The 14216-nt window shown below is 38.0% G+C and overlaps 2 protein-coding genes across 2 annotated transcripts in view; one reads left to right on the top strand and one right to left on the bottom strand.

Annotated features, from left to right (window-relative positions):
* The window catches only part of LOC131240719 (uncharacterized), a 51609-nt gene that overhangs the window by 14223 nt on the left and 23170 nt on the right, over positions 1–14216 (bottom strand). The gene's annotated exons all lie outside the window — the stretch shown is intronic.
* Positions 804–2039, top strand: LOC131240721 (uncharacterized). The gene is made up of 3 exons (XM_058239145.1): positions 804–1178; positions 1380–1572; positions 1668–2039. The coding sequence occupies exons 1-3, from the start codon at positions 900–902 to the stop codon at positions 1769–1771; spliced, it is 576 nt and encodes a 191-aa protein (XP_058095128.1). The 5' UTR covers positions 804–899; the 3' UTR covers positions 1772–2039.

The following is a 14216-nucleotide window of genomic DNA, read 5'->3' as shown; positions in this document are numbered from 1 at the left end:
CCTACTCTCCTTCATTCTTGCTAATGTTTAAGCCTCTGAACCTTCAGTTTAGCATTTGCTCCCACTCTAGTGAGCCTCCTCATAACTCGTGTGATCAAAATATATGTTTCCGGCCTCAAGATCTCAAGCTTTCCAGGAAGGAGAGGTTCTGGTAGAAATTTCACCACTAGACTGATCTCAAGCATATTTCAACACAAGCCCCATTAACATTGCTAGGTTGAATATGGTTAATTCATCATTCCATTTCTTCTTCTTTTAATATGTAGTTACTATTTACAAGTTTTGTAAGGAAATATTTTTAATTTTTCCAAATCGATGATGTTATAGTAATGAAACATTAGAAAGAGAATATTCACTAATACCATTTGGTTGTTCATAGCATTTCAGTAATTAGCTTTCTCTAGAGTCTTAGATGCACTTTTCTCTATGATTAATCTAAGGTTGGTTATCACAATTGGGCCTCTTCTGTCTGCAATTTTCTGAAGTCTCTCATTTGCATTTTGGTTCCATTTTTCTATCTTTGCCAATGTGTTATGCTATTCTTTATTCTATTTCTGTCCCAATCACTTGATAATCAGCTTCTTCTGTGATTCCTGTGACACTGTTTCGTGCAAGGTGTACTAGATTTGAGCTTGCATTTCCTGATGTTTTTCCTCTTCTAAGCAGTGCTGATTCTTTGAAGCCGTCGATTATCATTATGTTGTTTTAGCTTCTTCTTCTTCTTTGTTCTCTCTCTCTCTCTCTCTCTCTCTCTCTCTCTCTCTCTCTCTCTCTCTCTCTCTCTTTTAATTATTATTTTTTGTACTGATCAAAATAGAAAAGAAAAAAAAAAAAAACTTTTTTATGTTGTGCTGTTTCCATGCCCTTCATGAGATTATTAGTATCTGCTCTTCTGGACCATGCGAGTTCCTTGGACTGCACTTTGTGCAACACTTTCTGATATCTATTTAATTATACTGCTGATAGGTAACTTGGATGAGAAGGTGAATGATAGAGTCTTGTATGAGATTCTAGTTCAGGCAGGCCGAATTGTAGACTTGTACATACCTCGAGATAGGGAAACCAGCCATCCTAAGGGCTTTGCATTTGCAGAATATGAATCCGAAGAGATTGCAGATTATGTTGTCAGGCTTTTCTCTGGCCTCATCTCTCTTTACAATAGAACACTGAAATTTGCAGTGCGTGTTTGTTTGTTCATTCCTTCTAAATCTCTTGCTTTTAGTTCTCTACCACAGATTCTCTTCAAAGTCGGATGGCCATAGTCATTAGTCATTATGACATCCTACCTGGTTTTTATGAGGATTCTGCAATGCTTGGAACATGTCGCTATGATTGGGGACTTGGGATTCACCTTCCTCACCATGTTTGAACTTGTACAGATATCTGGGCAAGACAAGCCCTCTAAAAACATGGCCGCTGCTCCGATCACGCATGCGTCGAACTTGCCTCCTAACCTGGGATCACTGCCAATGCAACTTAAGAATACTGAAAATTACCAACAGGCAGCTGAGTTTTTGACACCCTGTAGGTTTTCAGTACACATCAGATCAGTCGCTCCTAATTTTCTAGAAGGTGATTCAGTTGCTTCAGACTCATTCCACTTGCTACTGAGTACCATCTAGTCCTGTTTCTTAATTTCCTTTATAAATTTTTTTCTTTATACACAGCACCTCCCACTGGACTAGTAAGAAATGGATATAGATCAGATGTCAATGACGAAAATTTCGATTATAGTAGGAGCATTTACAGGGGGGCATTGGATGGCATTTGAGACTCATCCAAGCCAAGCAATCTATGGTTCCAGAAAACCCATTTGCCTATTTCTCCTGCTAATCTCTGCTAGGTAATGTATCTCTTAGCTCAACTGTGTGTATGGCTAGATTAATATCCTTTCTCTGTGGCTCAACTCGTAGTACTCTTCTGGTGGGAAGACAGAAGCACTTGCAGTCAGCTAGGAAAGCCTCTTCGCTATTTAGTTTTAGCAAGTAAATTAGCAGTTACATTAGTTTGTTTGGGTTAGTTGATTACATTGCACTCTGTGTTGGTCTGCAGTTTTAGGGAGCTTTGCTGTGTCATTAGAACATGCAGTCATGTACAAAGTAGCGACACTTGATAGCAAAGTGGCACCATTCTGTTAGTTTGGTCATGTGCGTCTCTGTACAAAGTTTGATGGTTGTAGGTTATTGTGAGTTGTGTCTTTTCAGTTCTTGTATTCCATACTTTTTGTTGCTTGTTTCACTGTTTTCTTCTTTTATTAGAAAGGTGGCTGTTAGAGGTTGTGGACATTGGTGGCTTATTAGTTCTAAAAACCATGACGCCCTGCAGACGTTTTATCAGTTCATCCCAAGCCTGGGTAGAGGGTTGATGTCAAGTTTGTTGATGGGCATTGAACCTTTGCCGAGCAATCATAAAAAAGATCCCAAATAGCTGGGACAAGGCTTTGAAAAGAAAAAAACACAAAAAAGAGAGAAGTTTATAATGTTGTTTTGTGGGGTTTATGTGAGGTTTTGAGGGCCTGATCTATGGCATCCCTAATGAAACGTTAAATAGAAGTGATTGACAAGGGAGAGAGAAGTTAACAAAAACAAATGCAGCAACTGAACATTGGGTGATAAACAAATGAAAAGGAAGAAGAAGATTTGAATGTAAACATTATTGCAATAGCTACATCATTTCAGATTATGTTTTGTATTTTAAAGTGACCACCAACAAATAGCACAAACAGACACTTCCATGTCCATCCTGCAAATCACTTTGGATTATTGCAAAGGTTGGGTTCAATTGCAACCTTTGTGAAGCATAAACCAAGATGTTATTGCAGTTTCAACAATCTTCATGCTGTAAGAAATGAGTTTCCTTTATATTTGAATTTTTTTGTCTCATTCCATATGTAGATTATTGTTAATCAACCATATGCATATGATCTTAACAAAATCCAAGAACTACCCACACTGAATTTTTTGTGCTTCTTCCATCCAATAGAGTATGCTATCCATTCACATTGATGATTCTATTTATATTATTTTGAGAAATCTGGCATTTTCATTTAAAGGTTGTTTGTGTATCAACTGTCACTATCTGTCAAACCAAGTTTTTCTTAAAGATGAGGTATACAGAAAAGGTGCTCCACCTTAAAGATGACCATACGCAAGAATTTGGCTGGTCCATCTCACTGCAAAGCTGTCATGAGAAAGAGGAGATCGAGCAAAGAGCTGGGTTTTGGGGTTATCTGATGCAATTTGTATATCAGGTTAGTTGGTCGAAACTGTTCGATACTATTTCCAAAGTGTTGTAGACTCAACACAGGGCATTCACAGTGACAGAAATAGATTGCTCTCATCAGTGCTTTATTTTAGTTCCTGATAGTTTATACCATGTACAAGTTTTCATTTATTCGATCTCTTATGGAGTGCATTTCTGCAAAGTGCACAATTAGGAATTCTTCCTCGCCACCTGTGATATAGTCTTGTTTATCATTTGGGTGTTGTTAGGTGAGATTTCCGGTGAATTTGTCTTGAACTTGCGTACTAAAGTCGATCTGTTCATTTGAAAGACTTGTGCAGGTGCTGCGATGCTAATGGACATCGTTTTCTGGGGTCTTATGGTTACATTTCTCTCAATCGAACATTTCAGCATGAATATGGTGAGCTTTCTGTTCTATTCATTCCTTTGGTTTTTCTAAACAGTTAAATACTTCATCATAAATTGGTTTGATGTGTACTACACTGAGTTGACATGGTTGATTGTGTGCTCATTTCTGCAAGCACTCATCACTTTGAAATTTTGAATCAGTCATTCAACGATTTCTCCTAAGCTCCAAAAATTCAGTGCTAAAATCAAGGTGAATTCTATCCTAAGCATCCCACCCCTGGCTTGGAAGACAGAAAACTATTAGAGAGGACATAATGTTGAGTCGTTGTTGAGATGTTGTTGTAGGCTCTTTCTTGATTAGAAATCATGGAAGATTTTCATTTACAAGTTGCAAGTATCTTTATTTGGGCACATGTGACTCTACTTTGGATGATTGGAAATCACACTGATTAAGTACTCCTAACCATTCTATCGGATGATTCTTGCAGAAGGGAAAATGAATTAAATAAGATCCATCAAAGTTCCTCTGTCTGTCCTTTTTCCCCCTAAAAGACCTCCAATCCAAGGGTTACCATTGATCCTAGAGTTCCAATATGTTAGAAAATTCAATACACAATGGAGGATGAGGATAGAAGAAAACGATCAGATCTATCAGGTTCAAGGCTCGACTTGAATAGTCGATTTCTCAAGACAAATTTGCTGCCCTTTTTCTAGAAATTCCAGCAAGTGCAAACGAAGGAAATCCGCAAATTGTCTTCAAGATACAATGAACTCTCAATCCGTTTTTCAACACGAAAATTTGCACATTTAAGTGTTGAACAGATCTCTAGTTTTGACACTGATATGCTTTAAGACGTTCAGAAAATATTCAGCAAGAGATTAGATCGAGAGTAATCGCACAGAAGATGATATAATATCAAGGATTAAGAGTGTCCATCCTTCTGGATTATAGTATCCAGGATTTATATCAACTGAAGGGTTATGGATTTCTTCCTGAAGAGGTGCTTAAGAGCCTCTTTAAGAAATCCATACCCATTCACAGAAAATTATTGCCTTTCCATGAAAGGATATGACTCTATGTCATATGGCAGTTATTTCTGTACCCATTCAGACAGGAGCAGTTATTCCAACAGGAAAAACTGTATCCACATAAGCGACACATGGCATAGGTGCCACATGTACAATCATGTCACAATTACTCTCAATTAGCAAAAAAGGTAATAAAACATCAGGGTACCATGGCCCAAAAAATTGAACCGTGTGCCAAAAAGACTAAGGCTCTTATTGCTCCTTGCGACGATGCGAACGTGCTAAGTGCGCCTAATAAAGCGCCAAAAAGCGCCCAAGCAGCCCTACAGCCCACGCCACCCGCGCGCGTGCGCGGACGGTGCTTCGCACCGTCCTCGAGGAGATTTGAACCCTGGTTGCATAAGCAAAAACCCCTTCTCTTACCGACTGGCTATACACACTATTTATGGAAAGTTTAAATAATTAATATATTTATTTACTTTCTAAAAATAACTTTTATTTTGAAATTTATTTTTTTATTCAAAAATAAAAATCACAACACAATAAGCCCACACCACCCAAAAAAGAAAAAATTGCATACCCTTCCAACAAAGCCACCTTCAACAGCCTTCATCTGAGTTGGTGGGCCTGCCAACCTGTACCAACAAATACATAGCTGAATGATTTTTTTATTTTTTATTTTTATTTTTATTTTTTTTTAAATTTTTTGTTTCTTTCATCATAGCTCTCTTTCTTTTTAGAAGTTCATATAAAATCAAAACCATCATGGAATTCAGATTCTTTTATAAGCTCTTCTTGCTATACTTAAACTTTCTTTTTAGCTTTTTTTGGAGGTTCAAATTGAATCAAAACCATATGAGTCTCAATCTTTTCTTTGCAATTTATAGTTGTACCAATATGACAAGTTGGATTTACAATTTGTATGATTCACTATGAATTCTAAATAACCTAACAGATATAGATTGATTTTTTATTTTTTTTTCTTTTATTCTAAATCAGGTACAACTTTATACATATCAAGTATGAGATCCTTCTTGCATTTAATAGGTTTTGTGCCCGTTTAATTATTTGTTCCTTCTCTTTTCTTTTATTTCTTCTTTTATATTTTAATTTTAATTTTAATTTTATTATTATTATTATTTTGACTTGGTGTTGTTCTCCAAAATTTTAGGGGCCTAGCTTATATTCACAGTGTACCCGGGGTTTGTCATAGGGATGTGAACCCTCAAAATCTTCTGGTATGTGTTTTCTTTATTAGGGATGTTTACTGAATTTGTTTTGTTTGGGAACCACAATTGTTTATCTTACATGGTTTTTGTTTTTTTTACCTGCATCTTGTGGAATCCTATTCAAATTGCTGTACTTGTGGAAGCTGTGATTTTAACTTACTTCTTTTGATTTACACAATTTACTTGCAAATTTCTATTAATGCTGACTCAATGTCTGGAATATTGAGGAAATATGTAGTTATTAGCATTCATATTATATAGGGCATAACTTTTTTGGTTTGTAATCTTTGTTTTGACCATAACTCTTACAATTCTGGTTGCCTGTCCAATCTCAGGGAGAAATGGTGTTTCTCATTCAGCCGAGGTTGCAGATCGAATGGGATTGAGTAATGCTGCTCGCCCCGGAATTCAAATGCAATTTAAATCAGCAATCAATAAAAATTTGGGTGCTAACAATCTTCGTTGTGAAAAGAATGTAAGTATTTACCATGGATGGGAGGTGGCCACCACATTGCAATATAGTTTTGTTAATTCATGGTTCGTACATATTGCAAATTAAAAAGAGAAGAAGAAGAAGAAGAAAGAGGCTCTCCCATATCACTAAGATTCTCTGTATTTCCATACTGTCCAACCAGCTATGGGCTTTTCAATGTAGCACATCTGCTGATGCTAGGGTGGAGTAGAACTTATACAATTCTGTTTGGTTCAAAATCCATCCTGATTTCCATCCTTCTTCTTAACAAATTCAGCATGGTTAAAACTGAACTAGTCTTGAAAAGGCTTAGACTTATAGTAGTCTTGTTGGAGTATGTTGTTTTGTTTGGGATAATGCGTTCATGTTTTGTTTCAATGGTTTCTTTAAAGACTTGTAGGCTGCTGATGCAGTTTATTTACTTTACATGATGTAATAGTGAAGATTCTTCATTTAGTATTCTGTGGTTTCCATTATTACAGAAAGCAGAGACTTTTGGGGAGAGAGATCACATGCCATCTACCTCATTTGCTCCTTCGGGTGTGTCCAGGAGAAATGCATAAGCACAAAACCAGTGTTGCCAACTGAAGCTGTACACAATGGTCTAGGAGTGGGCAATACTGTTGGATCTTCAAGAAGCTGGCTTTGATCATTGCAACGCAATTCATCGACCAAATAATTGGTAAGGGTACTCTTATCTGATTCAAACTCTCTTCAAAAATATCCTACATTGTGCTTTAGAAGACTGCATGATTATCTGCTGGAGCTGTAAACAGGGACCTGATCCCAACTGGATTATTCATTGGACACAGATCTGGGTATGAGTTGGACCAGGTCTGTGGGTCATGGGATCAACCCAACCCATTGATTCTCTAGGGGTGCAACTGGATCTGATCTAGGCAAATCAGAGATGCAGATATGACCCTGGTCCAACACAATTTGATATTGGGGTTGTCCCAGGACCCACAAGTAACTATCTGAACGTAAGGTGCATGTTGTATTTTTTAATCCTTTTGTGCTTAATGTGCTTTATGTTTGATTCTTGGATTGTAACCTTGTACTGAACCTGCTTTGGTCGCTCTTAGTTGCATTGGGTCACTTGGACAGCACGATTCATCAATTGAAGCTGTTCATTTGCTCAGTCACAGATTCAATGAGCTACAATGCAAAAATCACAATAATTGAAGGATTTAAATCATCTAATCAATCTCTTGTAAAATGGACAGTTATAGGTGTTTAGAGAAAAACGGGTCTAATCAACCCATCCATTCATCTATTTGTTGCGTTCTACTGTTGATTACATAATATGATTCCACAGAATCGCTTTTATTAGGATATGCTAACCATTCCGCCCATGGCTGGGAAAATGAATGGTTATAGCAAAGATGGCTAACTAGCAAACGTGTGATTTTCGCATATTAGCCGGTGAAATTTGTGTTACACCTGATGGACCGTGCGGATGCATTGATGCAACTAAGTGTCCCAACGCTACTAAGAGCACTATAAGTCAAGTCTTCTGAGCGCAATGGATCTTCTCTCCCTCAAGTGAGTGAGAAAAAGTTAAAAAGTGCTTCCTCTCTAAGGAAGTGAGATAGAGAGGGGGGCTTTGCCTTCCTCTCCAAGGAAGTGGTGTTTATCGAAATAACTGTTGCCTGTCTGGCCCACCGTAGTGTTTTGTACAGCTTCTCTACATGTTCTCCCCACAGTAAAAAGAAGACATCCCAAAAATGAGACCGTTCCATCTATTTTGTGGGCCACCTCAAGAGTTTAGAAGTTTTTGGTGGCTGTCCATTTTATCTATAGTTTAGGCAGAAGGGGATTGCGTGGTGTGCCACACCACCAACCTGAGTGGTGCATTGACATGGCAAAGTTTTGTGTGCCCACCATGATGTATTTGTTATATCTACACTGTTCATCCATTTTACAATATCATTTTAGTGCATCAGCCTAAAAATAAGGAAGATCCAAAGCTCAGGTGAACCATGCCATAAACAGCAATGTGGACAATGATATCCGCTGTTGAAAACTTCTTGGGGGCACAGAATTTTGGATCAAGCTGATATTTTTGTTTTCCTTCGTCGGGTTATGAGCAGGTTAGATGGCAAATTGGCATCATGGTGGAGCCTTAGAAAGGTTTAACAATGAGCATTCTTGTCCCCACTGCTTTCTGTGGTGTGGTTCACTTGAATTTTGGAGCCATAATTTTGGGTTCATGCCTGACAATAATCTGGCAAAATGAAAGGGCGGTGTGGATATAACAGATACATCATAGTGGGCCCACAAAGCTTTGCCCCGTCAACCCACCGTTCGAGTGGGTGGTATGTGGCCGAGGTGGATTATGTATTACCCTGACCGTGTAATGTCCATTGTGATGAATTATTTGCATATCCACGTTGTCCATTTATTTTTCCATCTAATTTGAGCACATGATGCCAAACCTTAAGCAGATCCAAATCTCAGGTAAACCATACCACTGGAAATAATTGTGATTGATCATTAAAAACTTTTTGTGGGCCACAAAAGTTGGATCAGACTAATCTTTGTACTTTTCACTTTCACATGTTCCATGGAAACTAAACATTACGAGAACCTTATAATGGGCCCTAGGAAGTTTTTAACGGTGTTGTTCAATCACCATCATCTCTTGTGGTGGACCACCTAAAATGGGCTGGAAAAATATATGGAGAACATGGATGTACAATAAATCGTCAAGGTGGGCCCCATGATAAGGGTAATACCTACTAAGTTGTTACCCTGGTAACACCTAACCTGCTTCCATGTGCGGCATGCCACGCAATCTGCTTCCAATTTAAACTAGCTGATGATGGATCCTACTCTTGCTCCGGTCGTAGAATCTCAGGAGTTTCAACACCCGGTCAAGGGTTCGAGTATCCATAGGTGGTGAAATCCCACTACGGCATGAGTGTGTGGGGGTGTGTGTGCGTGTAAGAAAAAAAAAAAAACTGCCTGATGATTCCATATCTGATTTTTGGTCATCCCACTAGTGGGACTCAATTAGATGCACGGGATGGATGGATTATACACAACAAATGTATAACCCATCCATCAAAAAGAAGCCACTAAACAAATGTAGCAGTTATGAAAAACTTGGCTGATGTTTTCTAATCTATCAACTTGTTTCAAATAATGGGGCCTATATGCCGAGTGGATAAGATTTATTTTTTGGAAAATAAACATGTAGAAGGTTGAACCATATCCTGGTGATGGATTGAATCTCACAAGTATGTGCCATGCTGGCACATTGTGAAATTTACTGGGTATTACTGCACGTGTGTGCACGTAGCAAAGCTCTCTTGCATCACGAATTTGTTTCACAAACTGCAGCCCACCTGACTCGTGGCCCTACCTCATTCGATGAGAACATCTGCATAATGGATTCACATACCAATGCACCAGGTTGTACATGTGTATGGGCATGAGCTACTTTCGACACATGCATTTGTTGTAGAATAACCTTATTCTACAACATTTGCACAGAAACGCCCTCTTGAGGACACCTATGAGAGTACGAGGGATAGTGAATAACATAAAATCTATCACGCCAGGAACACTGTGAATGGTACAGATTAACCGATCACTATGTATGCCTTACTCAAATAATCGAGTATCTCCTCACTTACCCAATTATAGCAGTTTAGTTGTTGATACTTAGAAAAAACTGTAAGCAGCGACTGCAGTCCTTTGTTTCCATTATTTTTATATTAATGCCGGCTGGAATAGATCCCTGAAATACGACGCGGATTTCCTGGTAAAGGCTTTCGCAGGAAGTTCCCCCCCCCCCCCCCCCCGGGGGAACCATGTGAGGCCCACCATGAAGTTTTTGGTAAACCTTGTCCATCCGTTTTTTGAGCTCATTTTAAGATAAGAGGTTAAAAATAAGCTGGATCCAAAGACTCAAGTGGGCCCAAAAGGTGAGAATTGAATGTTTATAGTTGAATTATTCATGGGCTACAGAAGTTTCGAATCATTGTGTTTTCATTTCATCTCAGTAGGAATGACGTTATGAACTGTATGGATGGCATGTAAGCATCAATTTCGACCCTAGAGAGTTTTCAACCGTAGAAATCTCCGTACAAACCTTTTCCTTTACAGCGGACCCCTTGAGTCTTGGAACCGGCTTATTTTTGGCCTCGTCCTAAAATGATCTAAAATTACGGATGGACATGGTAGATTTATCAAAAACATTGTGATGGGCCCCACGTAGGTTTTCACCTCAGGAACTTCCCGCAAAATCCGCATCCCTTGTAAAACTTTGCCTTTGAATATGGGGAAGCGGATTGGCTGGTGTACCGCAAACCACCGACTTTAGCTGCTGTGGGTACGTCTTGGGCTAAGACGAGCGCTGCCGGCTCCCTCAAAGGAGATTGAAGTTACATGGGACCACAATGATGTATTTATTATATTCATGCGGTTCATTCATTTTACTAGTCCTTTTAGAGCATAAGCCCAAAAATGAATCATATCTAAATCTCAATTGCACCACACCACAAATAGGGGCGGGACAATGATTTTCACCGTTAAAACAATCATGAGGCTCAACATAACGCATATTTTCCATCCAATATGTTCATAAGGTCACAAAGACATGAATGAAGAGGAAAACTAAATATTATATTGATCCAAAACTTCTGTTACCCAAAAAGGGTTTCAATGATAGACAGTTCAACCCCCCACTATTTTTTGCAGTGTGGTCTAATTGATCTTTTGATCTGTCTTATTTTTTAGCTCAAGCCTCACTATGATCTCGCCAAATGGATGGACACTTTGGATACAACACTTAGCTCATTATGGGACCCATATAACTTGGTGACATCAACACACCATCAAGATCGGTGGTGTGGTACACCAGCCAATCCGCTTTCGAATCTGGGCCTCTCTCTTTTTTTCTTTTTTTTCTTTTTAATGGACTGGCAAGGGATAAAAGCTCTTAACTATATCATTTCAGTTAAAGGATTAAAATATTCAATTAAAGAGTTAAATTTATTTTATTTATTATTTTTTTAAAGCATCCTCATCAACGGGAGCCTTATCACAGTCATTAAAAAAAAGTCCAGTGGGTACAGTGCCAACATATGTATTGCTTCATGTTGGAATGTATTTTAGTAAACCTATTTGAAATTTCAAAATGGGTCCGAGAATAGTCATGGAAATGAAAATTACAATATATCCTAGCTTAGATGGCATTAATCGAAATTTCCTAACTAAACACTAGCAATGAGATTCAAGAGAAACACACTAAATGGTTTAAAGATAAGGAAACTTCTAGGATTACTATTGTTAGTTTGACCAAAGAAGATTTGGTTAGTCTTTGAAGACTACATATTTGCTAAGGAAAATATGGAAAATTAGTGAAACTAATGAAACCGTATCCAAAAAATTATGGTTAACTTCTTTTGAAAAAGTATCATTCTTGTATAATGAAAGAAATTTATGTAATCTTAAATCATGTAAATAAAATAACTGTGATGGCTAAAGACCGGTACCTGTGGTCAGGATTAATCCAATTCCTGGTTGAAGTTCATGGTCTTTTTTCTTCTTTTTTCGTTACACACGCACACACACTCAGGCACTCACACCACGGTGGGATTTCACCACAATGAGTACTCGAGCTCATGATCACATATTGAAACTCTTGTGAGTCCACCACCGAGGCATGAGTAAAAAAGCCTCATGATCATTGCATCTTACCGTCCATTTGAAGTTGACTAATCTAATTTTGGGACATGGGCTCCCGCATTAGGAATCCATTGGGTGCAAGGTCCATATCCTCCTTATATCTTGCTAAATGGACAGTGAAAGAGTTGCTCTATTGAAGCATGAGAATGATATATCTGAACATCATCTAATACTCAAAAATAGCTGGACCTCACTATGAATGAGGTATCCCCCAAAAATAGTGGTGGTCTTAGCCTTGGTTGGTTCAGGACCAGATTTTGAACAGGTCGTCCCAGGTCTGCTCAAAATCTTGATTTTGTGCACACATTGACAGGCCTGCCTAAAACTTCCACCTTCCCAGCCAGATGAGTAGCCATAAAATCCAATGGTTAGATATGGCCTATTAGATCCGTTGATTTGTTTTAGATTATCAAAATGAGTTTGATATTATAGAGTCCCAACTAAGGGGGGCTAAAAAACAAGTGACTGGATTATTTTCTGTCACACTAGTGGACTTTTTTTTCAGCGCTTGATCGGGAGGTTGTAATTGGAGATAATGATGTGTAACCAAACAGGCCCTAAGTAATCATGTGTTTGCTAACTTCAAAGTATTTACAATATATAAAATAGGTATTCACACTACACAGAGCCTGCTGTGGAAAAAATGAAAAACCACTAAAATCAGCCAATCACGTGAATATATATATATATATATATATATATATATATATATATATATATATATATATATATATATATATATATATATATGATTTTTTTAGAATTCTAGAAAAGCAACAAAGCATGCACTCACTAGACCTATTGTATCTCCTCCACCCATCGCAGTGGTCCCAAAATGTAATATAGAAGTTTTTAATGAAAAGAGACATCTGTCCTCATATAATCCATTTGATGACCAAGTAAGCCATTTTTAGAGCCATAAGAAAGCATGAGGAGATCACATGATTGACAAATTTAATGTATGGTATAAATTACAGTGTGCCCATACAACACAAGTGTATATCAACCATTATATTCTATTAATAAATAATTGCCGGAAATTGAAAAAAAAAAAAAAAAAAACCTATGTTTTTGCCCTGTTTGTATTACAACTAAAAACTCAAAAACTATAATGTGTATACAATGTATGAACCCTTTATATTCCGATTACCCATAAGCATCCAAACCACTAATTTAGCTTCTTCACTTGGTAAGCATATATGGTGGGCTAGCATAAAAGTATCACCAATCAGATAAATGTTAACCATTTGATCAATGGCCTCTAAAATGGACGGTGAAGTCCACTCATAGGAAATATATAGGTCCAATCAACAATTAAATGCATCTAGTTGTTAGGACCCATCATGGAGTGCTTATGATTCTAGTGAATCACTTTTGTTAGGAAATAATAACCATCCCATCCTTGATCGAGAAAAAGATGAGACATATAAAAAGGCTAGATCAAGGATAATCGGATCATCATATCAGTGTGATTATTGCAGGCTTAGCCCATTAAATATGTGATGGACCAAATAAACAATCTAGATTAATGCATTGAAGTGTGCAAGTGTCCCAAAGCAATTAGGAGTACTATAACTTATGGTGCTCCAAGAGAATATTGGAGCATTTCCCAAAACGAAAAAGGGTAAAGTAAGGGAGAATTATCTTTAAAAATAAATAAATAAAAAGCAAGAGAGGAGAAGCAACATAAGACTCTCAATGTGCCCGGTTGGCCCAGAGGCTTCCTGGTCTCCCCACTTCGAGTCGAGCATGGGCTATTGTATTGGGCCCAGGTCTAAAATTCAAGCCTGTATATAAATCGAGCTGCAGTCCAGCTTTGTATAAAGGCTCGTCAGCTTTGGCATGTACAAGGGCTTCCTCACTATCAAAGTGGTGGTGTGTGATTCACCATATCAGGTGATGCTCAGTGGAAATTGAAATTATGTCATACAGCGACCATGGGCGGTTAATCATTGCCTTGGGTTCAGGGCGGAATTAGCACATCTGCGATACAGTCGAGGGTTGCCTATAACCCTTGCATAGTCAACTGACTCTCCTAGTAAAAAGCTTTTATTCTTTCCAAAAGATAACGAATCACTGAATCATTGTTTACAGGATTTTGGTCCATACCTTTATTATTTGTCATTGGTCCGAAGGGAGTTCTCACTCTAATACCAATTGATGCAAGGACGGGCGTGATGAGGTTGATCACCGTCTTC

This window comes from Magnolia sinica, chromosome 3, assembly GCF_029962835.1.
Source record: "Magnolia sinica isolate HGM2019 chromosome 3, MsV1, whole genome shotgun sequence".
Taxonomy (NCBI): domain Eukaryota; kingdom Viridiplantae; phylum Streptophyta; class Magnoliopsida; order Magnoliales; family Magnoliaceae; genus Magnolia; species Magnolia sinica.
This window is presented reverse-complemented; position numbering and strand designations above follow the sequence as displayed.

Coding starts and splice junctions, on each gene's coding strand:
- LOC131240721 (XM_058239145.1), top strand. CDS start 900: ATGCGAGTTCCTTGGACTGCACTTTGTGCAACACTTTCTGATATCTAT. Junction 1,179..1,379: donor ATAGAACACTGAAATTTGCA/GTGCGTGTTTGT, acceptor GAACTTGTACAG/ATATCTGGGCAAGACAAGCC. Junction 1,573..1,667: donor CGCTCCTAATTTTCTAGAAG/GTGATTCAGTTG, acceptor CTTTATACACAG/CACCTCCCACTGGACTAGTA.